Source organism: Canis lupus, chromosome 2 (genome assembly GCF_003254725.2).
Source record: "Canis lupus dingo isolate Sandy chromosome 2, ASM325472v2, whole genome shotgun sequence".
Taxonomy (NCBI): Eukaryota; Metazoa; Chordata; class Mammalia; order Carnivora; family Canidae; genus Canis; species Canis lupus.
In genome coordinates this window covers 22250928-22263237 of record NC_064244.1, presented here as the reverse complement: position 1 = coordinate 22263237, position 12310 = coordinate 22250928, and the positions used below count along the sequence as shown (strand labels likewise).

The window sequence follows — 12310 nt, the reverse complement described above, 5'->3', positions numbered from 1 at the left end:
ATGCGATGATTTAATATACATAGTGCAATGATTATTACAGTCAAGCTAATTAACATATATTCTGACATTGTTACTCTATTTTCTTGTGATGAGAGCACCTGAGATCTACTCTCTTAGCCAATGTCCAGGATTCAGTATAGTGTTATTAACTATAGATCTCACACGGTACCCTAAATCTCTAGACTTATTCACCCTATCTATATGTGACTTTTACCTTTAACCACCATCTCCCCATTTCCCTCACCACCCCCTACCCCATCCCTGGTAACCACTGTTCTATGCTTCTATGTATTTGACTTTTTTTAGATTCCATGTATAGGTAAGATCATGCAGTATTTTTCTTTCTATGTCTGGCTTATTTCACTTAGCATAATACCCTCCAGTTTCAACCGTGTTGTTGCAAATGACAGGATTGTCTTCCTTTTATGACTGAATAATATTTGATTTTCTATATATGCCATAATTTATTTTATTTTAAGGCTTATTTATTTATTTTAGAGAGGGAGGAAGGGGCAGAGGGAGGATTCCCAAGCAGACTCCCCACTGAGCACGGAACCCAATGCAGGGCTCCATCCCAGGACCCTGAGTTCATGACCTGAGCCGAAATTAAGAATCAGATGCTTAACCAACTGAGCCACCCAAGTGCTCCATATGCTGTAATTTCTCTATCCATTATCTGTCAATGGACACTTGTGTTGTTTCCATTGTCTTGATTATTGTGAGTAACCCCGCAGTGAACATGGGAATGCATATCTTTCTTCAAGGAACTGATTTCATTTCCTTTGGGAATATATTCAGAAGAGAGATTACTGGATAATATGGTTGTCCTTTTTAAAATTTTTAATTAAAACCTCCATACTGTTTTCCCCCAGTGGGTTGAGGTGAATTGTGGAAATAAAGTTACATAAAAGAGTAAAGAGGTAATGACTTGTTTCTTGGGAATCCTGTTAGCCTGTGTCCATTTTCAGTGGGACCTAGATACGTGGCCAAGGGCAAATGAGCAAGAAGAACATATGCAGCCTAATTACCCCGGTAAACTAGCAGGGCCTCTCAGGAGCTCTTAAGCTAATACAGCATTTTAGTTTCCAAGAAAAATTGTACATTGCCGAATCAGCCACGGTTGGCCATTGCTGATTTTTACATTCGTTTATGTGAAAAGCCCTCTCCTTCATGGAAAATCTCCTTTATGACATGCGTCCACACCCAACAGGGACATTTAAGGTCATCCAAACCGCATTGCCTTCTCTACAAAGATAGGCCAGATTGCTCCCAACACTGGGCCTTGCCCATTGAATTCTTCTGGAATGCCTCTTAAAGATGCAGAGTATACTGCCTCCTGGTAGGGGTACTGTATGGGAAGGAGTCAGAGTCGGTGGGATCTTTGAGGGCTCCCTGGGCTGGGGCAGAGGTAGGTTCGCCTACATCATAGATCCTTGTCTCTGTTGCAGAGCCCAACCAGGGGGCTCAGCAGCCAAGATGAAGCCTCTTCTTCAAGAATGCGTTTGTTCATCCAAGCATTTACTCAGCATCTGCTATGGCAGACCCAGGGCTGGCCACTGAAAAATCAAAGATGAGAGTAAGACCTAAGACGTGGTCCTGCCTTAAGGAGCTTGAGGATAGGTCAGGACAGCAGGGCAGCATGCAGTGTAGGAAGTGTCACTAGGAAGGGCCATCCACTGCCCCGGCGGCACAGAGCAGAGCACCTACCACCTGGCAGAAGGGGGCTAGGTCTTCCTAGTAACACCCTAGCTGGTCTTCAAGGGTATTCCAGAGGCAAGTGAAGGGGGAAGGGTAGCCCAAGTCAAGCACATACCTTTACCTTGGTCCAGAAATAAAAAGTGCCCAGTGGAGAACACACACTGAGCATCTTAGCATTTAAGACCCAGAGTGTGGGAAATGGGGTTGGAAAGGTAGGATCCAGTCACCAGGTTCTACTTCCAGGTGAAGGAGCAGGTGGGCAAACTAAATAATGACCTAGAGAGAGCATTCAAAGTCAAGATTGAAACATAGGTTCATTTCTCAAGCCTCCTTCCCTTGAGTGAATAAGCAAAATAGTTAAGAACACAAAGCTGGAATCCGATGGAGAGGCCTGGACTCCTGACTTTGCTCTGTATTTCAGCCTTCGAAATAGGAGTTATACAAGGGACTGTGACCCTAAGCTTCTTAGCTGCTGAGCCATAAACACCACTAGACCCAAGGTGGTAAAGGGAGGCTGGGAGAAGTTACCAGGAGGAGGAGTGCATGGTAGGGTGTGCTCCTTCAGAGGAACAGTGGCCCTCAGTCAAAGGGTAGAGATGGTCTGAATGCTGGATGAGAGGGGTCAGGCCAGTACGTACCCTTGTCCTGTATCTCCCCCTTCTTTCACCATCTCCACTGGGGGCCCCCCATTGGCCAACTCATACCAGATGTTACGGAGTTCACCCCTCACTTAGGGATACAGGTCAGCCTCCCAGGGCACAGAGTGAGTGGAAGGTGGCTCTAAAGTACAAACAGAAGGTGTCAAGGATGCCCACCTCCCAGGGAAGAGAAGCTTGAGTGAGATAATACTTTAAAGCTCTTAGTGGTATTTTTTACTCAAAACAAGTGCCTGGTCAAGGTTAAACTAGAATCTAGCAGTACATTTGCACCAATGTGCCACAGGTAGACAAGATGGCAAAGTAGGAAAGACTGAAGGGATCAGGGTTCTCCCTGGATGACCATCCCGAGGCTGGGAGGGATGCAATCGATGAGCCCCGGGGACATGTGTTGCCCACAATTGGGCATGACCATCAGTCATCGGGGTTGGAAGTTTAGATGTTATTCTGAACCACAGACTTTTTAGGTCTAGAACAGTTGAGAATGGCTTTATGGTCTTTGGGTACGCATGGTGAGATAATTTGTACGTTATTTAAATGGTTTGATATGTAAAATAAGAACATAGAGATTCCACTTACAAAGAGGTCCAGACCACGGAAGTCCATGTTCTGTATATGGAGAGAAATAGGTCAAAGTTGTTTGTTCTCCTATTTGGACCCTGAACACAGACCTACTAATGCAATAGCCTGGCCAGGGAGCTCTGCGAAATTTCTAGATCTGGGGAAGATGCTACGACTTCTATTTGTCCTTCTTTTCATTTCCCCATCCTTATTTTTAAAATCCTCTTTCTTAACATTAACTCAGTCTCCAGGTTAGATCCACATCCTTTTCTTCTGTCCTCCATATAGCCGCATAAACAGTATTCTATCCCCCACTCCAAAAACCAGAAGAAATTGGGATATACATTAAGAAAATTGGCACAAGAAGAATAAATCTTTCTTAGAATTTTCTTAAAGATTTTTCCCTGTTGAAAAGAGTGCCAAACTGTAAAGTAAAACACACTCAGTTGTTAATAAACAAAAACCTCACATATCTAAAATTTAGTTATTTTCCAAGTCGAACTAACATTTTGCTCTGTCTGCTTTTCCTAATATGCACATTTCATTTAAGCCCAAATCCTCATTATGGGAAACATTTACATATCCATCTCCAGGCTCCAGGGTTTCCTGGGCAGTAAAATATGCGCTTGGTGGTTTCAGAAGCACTGGCTCTAATTCATTTTGCCAAAAGCAGCAAATCTTTAAAAAATGAAATTTTCCAGGCACTTAGCCCCTAAATCAACCTTGTGGGGATAGATGATTTTGAATCTCATCGGCCCGCAAAATGTCTCACAGCCTTTAAAAATGTCATCGGCCTTCCCCCTGGGCAGCAGGACCGGTGACACCATGTGTCACAGCAGGAGCAGCTGAAGAATGAGTGTACCAAGCCTGCATCTTGAACCTTATTGGGATTACTTATTTGCCCACAGCCTAATCCCTCACAGGCCTGTTGATTCCTGTTCACTTGTTCTCATTAAACAGGTCTCTAGGCTGGAGTTGGGTCTTGAACAAAGTTTGGCTAGCTGGGGGAGATTCAGGGCTCGTTTGGGGGGAGAACTCCCCCACTGCGTGGGTGCCCCCCACTGGGCTGCCACAGGCCCAGAACCAGGGTCTACACCATGCTGCTTTGCACCTGGCCTTCTAGAATCCAGCCTTGCCTCTTCTCTGTCTGTCCCTGAGAGCTATGAGCTAAATCTTACCCCTTCCCAGGATGCCCTGCCCCATGTGGGCCTCAAGCATGTACTAGATCCCTCCCTAGGTCTCCTTGCTGTGCAAGCCAATTGAAAGAGGGAGTCATAGAGCCATAGTGTCTTCATGCCACAAAGAATATTAGGAATTTCCTGGTGTGGCCTCCTCATCCAAATGAGGAGATCCTGGTCCAGAACATACACCAGTGGCACCTGTACTGATGGTACAGGTCACATCAGAGCAGAAAGCAGAAGTGGAGTGAGAGCCCGTAGCAGTCTCAGGCGATGAATTGTATTGGGAGTGTGTAATGAAAATTTCTACTCGTGTTATGCCGGTCAGATAACTGTCAGTATCTCTAGAACTACATGTTACTTGCACCAACATCCTAATATTATCTTTTGAAAAATCAATTTTGAGGGTCGCCTGGGTGGCTCAGTGGTTGAGAGTCAGCCTCCGGCTCACGGCGTGATCCTAGAGTCCCAGGATCAAGTCCCACCTCAGCCTCCCCTAGAGGAGCCTGCTTCTCCCTCTGCCCATGTCTCTGCCTCTCTTTCCATGTCTCTCACGAATAAATAAATAAAATCTTCAAATAAAATAAAATTAAAATAAATCCATTTTGAAAGGGTTCGGGGGGGAAAGCGGTGATAGCATTATGACTTGTGCCGACTTCTGCTTTTATATTTAGTGTGTATTAATGACCCAAACTGGAACCTTCCAAATTACCCAATTTGGGCCTGGTAGGTTGATAATGTGCATGTGAGGGCAACTTACAGCAAGTTGGTTATCAACCCACTGACCGTTGGGGATAACGTTACAGACAGTACGACCAATAGCACTTACACACAGAGGGTTTAGGGGTTGATCTGGGAATATTACAAGGCTCTGGTTAATAACGTGGAAAAAAAAGCTGGGCTTCCGTATGTGTTCACCTTTTTGCCGTCCATCAAATCGCAGCTTTAATTCTGTGCCACCTCTGCCCACGGAATGTGTGATTTCTCTGCTCAGGTTGTATATGCAACACACAGTGCAGGTTTACTCCCCTTGAGTATAAACGGCTCTTCCTCTGAGGCGGAATGGCCAGTGACCACGGTGGACATAGAGCCACACGGGTCCTGACTCTGTCTTATCTTCCAGGCTCTGTGGCTACCCTCCCTTTTATGATGAAAATGACTCCAAGCTCTTTGAACAGATCCTCAAGGCAGAATATGAATTTGACTCCCCCTACTGGGATGACATCTCCGACTCTGGTAGGTGTCCAGGTGCCCCAGGGCTGGCCCCCAGGACCCCTACACTTGACCCGGACAGGCCTGAGGGTTTCGGGGTGGTCCTGAGGCTCCCAGGGAAGCTCCGTGAGCTGCGTACTTGACTTGGCAAAGCAGAAGACAGGCTGGGGGCCTCTGCCTGGAGCCACACTGAGGGTCGGGGCCGACTCCCCTACCCCCTCCGCAAGCCATGCCCTGACCTGGGCACTCCAGGACTGCCGCAGTGTAGGCTAGTGTTCATTGAGTGCTTGCTGTGTGCCGAGCACTGTGAGCTCCGCACACGCACTAATGCACTCAGTCCTCTGGGATGTTCCCCATTTCCTCTTCAGGGATAAAGATCAAAACCAAGGCTCTGGTGGACTGACGAGCCTCTCGAGCCTCAGTGTCCTCCTGACAAGGTTGGGATGGTAACAGCAGGCCTCCCTACCACAGAGGGTGGCACAAGGCCCAAATAAAATAATAAATGGGGCAGAGCCATTCCCATCCTGCTGAGCTGTTCAAATATCACATGTATTATCTGTGTTATTTCCTCCTCACTGGAGACACTGCTTTATTCCTCAGTCTTCTAAAAGCTGGTGCCCTAGTACAGTTCTCCAAGGCCTGCAGGGAAAAGCGGCATGAGGAATGTTTGATTTCTGAGCTCAGAGGGCACAGTCCTCCCGCCAGGAGCCCCAGTCCTGTGGGCAGAGAGCTGCCAGGCCCTGCGATGCCACAGGTCTCTGGCCTGGCACACAGGTGTCACCCTCAGGTTCTGTGACCCAGTCCCTTGTGTTCTCAGGGTCCCACTTCTGGGTCCTTCCTCATCCCAGGCCTCCTAGCGCTCTGCCCTTCCCCACCAGGGCACATTTTCCTGCATCGCAATTTCCTGCTCATCATAGCCGCCTAAGTGGGCTGCGTATCCGCAGTGCCTGAACAGCTCGGCGGCCCGAGCAGGGGCTGCGGGGACCTTCTGGAGTCAGTAATGTCTAAAACACAGAGAGGACGTCAAGAAAGCAGCTTCCCGAAGCAGTGAGCTCAGTGAGAGGCACGTGATGACAAAGATGTTTGATCTCTGAACCAAAGATGTCCCTGGCTGCCAAAAGGAAGGGCTTTGGGTTGCGAAGGCAGGGTCCCAGGCCTGGCTTGGCCGCCTCCCCATTCACCGTGTTCCCTCTCAGACTGCCAAGTCGTGGCTTCCTTTTCTCCCAACTGCGGAATCCTGTGGGCCTTTTGTGCTAAAGCTGCCACAGGGTCAGCAGCAGGGCTGGCCTGTTTTTCAGGCTCCACACAATATTCTCAAAAACCTGGTGGCATCAAACTGTCGCATCCCAAGTCACAAACTGATCCCGCCCCTTGTGCTTTCTTTTTCAACAGCAAAAGACTTCATCCGGAATCTGATGGAGAAAGATCCAAATAAAAGATACACCTGTGAGCAAGCAGCTCGGCACCCATGGTAAGAGAGATCACCCACGGGGAAGACCGCACTATCTGATGCCTTCCCAGAGCAAACCCCCTCTCGGCCGTTCTCGGTTCTGGAATGATTGCCTCTCATTCTGACCACTGGCTCTCATCCCATCCCCACAGCAACACTGGAACTCTTCTGTTCCCTCGGCACACAGGCCTTTGAATGCACGGGTGACAAGTTCAGTGAGCAAAAGCTAGCTGAAGGTTTTTCATTTTACATGAAGTATTTTAGGATCGTTTTTACTGAAGGTGGTTCTCTAGGGAGGCATCAAAATTGGAGTTTTATTCCTTGAGCTTATTGTTCCATAAGTAAGTAAATTGATGTTATATATGTTTTTCTTTTTAAAATGCTTTTCAGGGTATCTGGGTGGCTCAGTCGGTTAAGTGTCCAACTCCGAATCTCAGCTCAGGTCATGATCTCAAGCCCCCCGTCTGGGCGTGGAGCCTACTCAAAAAAAAAGAAAAAAAGAAAGAAAATACTTTTCAAGTTAATGTGTCTTCAACCCCAGCAGCATTTATTAATGCTTGTGATGTTCCATGACACGCTTTCAGCAGTGCTCTTGAGGCCACCTTTTCCTGTGACTTACTGGGTTTGAAACCAGCTTCATTATCAACTAGCTGTTACATTAGGTTTATACTTAACTTCTCTAAGCTTCAGTTTTCTTATCTTTATTTAAATTTTTTTAATATTTATTTATTTTAGAGGGAGCGTGTGTGTGCAGGGGAGAAGAGAAAGAGAAACCCAAGCAGACTCCACACTGAGCACGGAGCCCGGTGAGGGGCTTGATCTCATGACCCTGAGATCACAGCCTCAGCCAAAAATAAGACTCAGATGCTTAAATGACTGCACCACCCAGGCGCCTCCGATTTTCTTATCTTTAAAATGAGAACATCTGTAAGCTAGATGATACCTAGCTTACAGAGTTGATGTAAGAAATAATTGAGATCATGCCTATCAGGGGTTTAGCGCAACGTCTGGAACATAGCAAACGTTTTGTTGGTTATTATCATTAAACCACTAGGAGCATCCATTTAGAAACAGAGACTGGGGATGGTAAAATGTATTGTATGATGACAACAAACACTTTGACTTCAGGAGAAATTCCCCTAAGAAGCAGTCTAGGAAACTGCCACTTGTGTGTTCTGCTGTCCCCTGTGGCATTTCCTCCATAGGGTCACATGCTGGTTTGTCTTCCAAAGGGGACCTGCTCAGGGGAATGTCACAACCTGGTTTCATAGTACAGATGGCCACTGATTTAACGATGTTTTTGACTACGATGATGCCAATGTGGTGCCGATTCAGTAGGAACCCTTCCAGTTTTGAATTTTGATCTTTTCTCAGGCTGGCTGTATTAGGGGAGATCTCCTCATATGATGCCCGCTCTGGTAGCCACAACGCCCTGTCAGCCATGTGATCATGATGGTCCATAACCAATACCCTGACAGCTGTTCTATCTCTTGTACAGCCATTCTGTTCTTCACCTTCAGTGCAGTGTTCAATAAATTTCATGAGCTGTTCAACACCTTAGCATAAAATAAGCTTTGTGTTAGGTGATTTTGCCCAACTGGAGGCTACCGTAGTGTTCTGAGCACGTTTAGGGTAGATGAGCTAAGTTATGTTTGGCAGGTTTGGTGCATTAAGTGCATTTTTGCTGTATGATATTTTCAATTTATGATAGGTTTATAGGGACATAACCCCAATTGTAAGTTAAGGAAGTTCTGTATTTTCATTTATGACAATATTTGTCACTTCTTTTTTTTTAAAAGGTTTTATTTATTCATGAGAGACACAGAGAGAGAGAGGCAGAGACACAGGCAGAGGGAGAAGCAGGCTCCACACAGGGAGCCCAACATGGGACTCGATCCCAGGTCTCCAGGATCACACCCTGGGCTGAAGGCAGCACTAAAACTCTGAGTCACCGGGGCTACCCAACATCTGTCACTTCTTGAGCACCAATTCTATTTCAGATCCTATTCTAATTGTGTTAAAATATCATCTTATGGTTTCTTTTTTTTATGATGACCCAATAAGGTAGGCTTTATCTCTCCATTTCAGAAATAATAAAATTGATTTAGAAATAAAAGGTAACTTAGCCTTAGCCAAGACTGCATAGCCTCTACCTAACGGTAAAGCCACAATCGTTTCCAGCCAGAACTGATTCCAAAATAAATGCTCTTGACCACCACCCTGTAAGGAGAAGTAAAAGAAGGACAGGAATAGTTGAAGAGGAGGGAAAGATACTTCCAAATATGGAGACAGGTTTGGTCATTTATATTTTTAGTGAGTTTAAAATAAATGGTATTTTATTTTGTAATCAGTTACATTGGACAATAGGTCAAAGTGTGTGACGATAAAGTTAGTAAAGCTTTTCTTACTTTATCAACAATTGGCCCTCAGAGCTGTATGAGAACTTTGTCTTCTTCCAGTTTTATGGAAGTATGTAGTTGACATACACTGTGTAAGTTTAAGGAATAGAGCATAATGACTTCACATATGAATGTATTGCAAAATGATTACCGTACTAAGTGTAATGAACACCCATCCCACCCATCCCACCCATCCCCTTACGTAGGTCCCCAAAACAACTTTTTCCCTTGGTTGAGACCTTTGAGGGATTTACTCTCTAGTAGTTTTCCAATAGATGCTGCAGTCGGCCTAACCATAGCCATCACATTGTACATTACGTCCCAGCCCATATTTATCTTGTACGAAAGAGACTTTTGGGATGATCTGATGGAGGAGGAAAGTGATTTCTAAAGAGGCGAAGCAATTTGCTTCTTTGGACCAGTTCACTAATCCAGCCTCGCTCTGTGGAAGACAGGAAGGATGCCAGCCAAAACTTCGTCTCTCCTTCACCAGACATTTTTGAGAAACCAAAGAAGGGAGAGGTCGGTTTTGCTGAGGGGCCTGGCAGGAGACTTCCCAGAGGGCCTGCCGCAGGCTGTCCAGGGAGGGGAAGGGAGGGGAGGGGAGAGGGATGGGGTTCTGGGCAGGGCCAGCAGCCTGGGCCTTGATCAGGGCCTAAACTGCGCCTCTATCCCAGAGCCACGGTGCTCGGTATTCTTTTTTTTTTATAAATTTATTTTTTTATTGGTGTTCAATTTGCCAACATATAGAATAACACCCAGTGCTCATCCCGTCAGGTGCCCCCCTCTGTGCCCGTCACCCAGTCACCCCCAGCCCCTGCCCTCCTCCCCTTCGACCACCCCTAGTTCGTTTCCCAGAGTTAGGAGTCTCTCATGTTCTGTCTCCCATTCTGATATTTCCCACTCATTTTTTTCTCCTTTCCCCTTTATTCCCTTTCACTTTTTTATATTCCCCATATGAATGAGACCATATAATGTTTGTCCTCCTCCAATTGACTTACTTCACTCAGCATAATACCCTCCAGTTCCATCCACGTCGAAGCAAATGGTGGGTATTTGTCGTTTCTAATGGCTGAGGAATATTCCATTGTATACATAGACCACATCTTCTTTATCCATTCATCTTTCGATGGACACTGAGGCTCCTTCCACAGTTTGGCTATTGTGGACATTGCTGCTAGAAACATCGGGGTGCAGGTGCAATGAAACGCCGGGACACCTGCACTCAGTATTCCTGGAGGAGGAGTGGACAAAGGAGCAAGGCAGCAGAGAACTCGAAGGGAAGGCCCGACCAGCAGGGTTCTGGCACCTGCTCCAGCGTAGCCTCTAGGGCAGCGTGAGCTTTGAGTCCAGGTCCCAGATTCCCTTTGTTACTGCATGGACGAGCTCCTGAGCCCTGGGCTTCCTTGTGTCGAATGAACCAAGATCATAAATATTAGTCCATATCCCATGGGGCTTTTCAAGGGATTGAGTAAGACATTACATACAAATAAGAAGAAGACCTAGTACCGAACAAATCTCCAATCTATATGAGTTGCTGCTAATTTATTATCATACTAAAGCAATTTGTACTTTCCCCATCGGGCATTGGGGGCCCCTGAGAGGTTTTGAGCAGATGATCAGATTTGCATTTCTGAGAGCTCAACTGGCTGCAGGATGGAGGTTGGAGGAATTTCTGACGCTGGGCCTAGGGAGGCTGACAGGGCAGTGCAGACTGGAGGCCGGGCTGCCGCTGGCCCAGAGAAGGGTGGAGGGGGCCTGCCCGGAGCCACAGGGATGGAGCAGGATGGAGAGCAGGAAGGACATGCCAGGGCTGGGGAGCCACAGTTTGGGACAAGCAGGGTCTGAGCTTATTCCCAGGGTTCCAGTTGGAGGGACTGGGCAGGTGAGATGCCTCTACTGGGAGGTGCTGCAGCCTGTGCTAGAGCAGGAGGGAGGGCCCAGGACCTTCCACATGGAGAGCTTCGGGGACCCTTTGCTGAGTCCGGAGCCCAGGAAAGAGGTCGAGCTAGAGACAGATTTCAAGGTCATTGGCCCGGGTCACATCAGGATTTAGTAGCACGTGAGCTGCACAAATGGAGGCCTTTTTACTTCAGAGCTGGGTTTTTGCCAGTGCTTTATTATTTCTACCATGCATTTCAAAAGGCCCTGGAAGCCAAACATTAGAAAATGGTGAAAACGAATGCATTTGACTCAAATATCATTGAAATGCCCCACTGCCTGCATTTGTGATATCCTTGTTTCTCTTATGTCAAACTGCCTGGGCCAAGAGCACGGGTTCGACAGAGATCTAGCAGAAAGTGGAGTGATTACTCTGGTGAAGCTCAGCTTCTCAGCAGCACTGTTCTAGAAGCTGTACTCTGGGCACATCGATTATATCCAGAGGACATGATCTCTTACTCTGCACTTGCTCCTCCAACTCAATCAAGGCTACCTGGAGCCTGGACGGCCTCAGGAAGCCACAGACCCCTTACCTTGGCCTCAAAACAGACTACTCCAGACAGGACAGGGCTCCTTTCAAAGCTGTCCATGTGTGGGGAGCGCCTGGGTGGCTCAGTGGATTGAGGGTCTGCCTTCAGCTCAGATCATGATCTCAGAGTCCGCTTCTCCCTGTACTTCTGTACTCTTGCTCTATTGCTCTCACTCTCAAATAAATAAATAAATTTTTTTTAAAAAAACTGTCCATATAGAGGACCATCAGCCCATCTTGCCAGATGTTTCCTGTGCCTCTCTCACTTGAGGCTTTGCCTTCTCATGGTGGTGCATGGTAAGGAGCCAACAGCCTGCCCCCTGCCAGCCAAAGAGTAGGGTCTGGCAAGTGGCAGGCTGGAAGCCCATCCCTCTTAAGGGAAGCACCCTGATGAGGTTTGTTTGTCTGGTTCAGATTGCTCTGAATCTCAGTCTCTAGTTACCCTGACAAGGAAACCAACGTGATGATTCCCAGGCTTCCATGCTCCAGGCGAAGACACTTGGCAGTGTGCCCACCTGGGGAGACATGGTGTATTGGCCAGGCTGGATGGCATCTGCAGCCCCCTCCTCAGTGTTCGCTGAGACCCCTCCCCTCTCCTGGGCTCCAGCCAGCTGAGCCACAGTTGACCACAGGAATCGGGAAGCAGCCCACTAGGAGTCTGGGAGACCCCGTCCTGGGGGTCACCC

At 47.1% G+C, this 12310-nt stretch overlaps 1 protein-coding gene across 3 annotated transcripts in view; it reads left to right on the top strand.

Annotated features, from left to right (window-relative positions):
• CAMK1D (calcium/calmodulin dependent protein kinase ID) overlaps window positions 1-12310 on the top strand; it is a 431996-nt gene that overhangs the window by 405595 nt on the left and 14091 nt on the right. For all 3 annotated transcript variants that reach the window (XM_025445547.3, XM_025445546.3, XM_035713757.2), the window contains 2 exons: window positions 5217-5329; window positions 6698-6776. In XM_025445547.3, the coding sequence (XP_025301332.1) occupies window positions 5217-5329; window positions 6698-6776 (192 nt within the window). The remainder of the gene's footprint in view (window positions 1-5216; window positions 5330-6697; window positions 6777-12310) is intronic.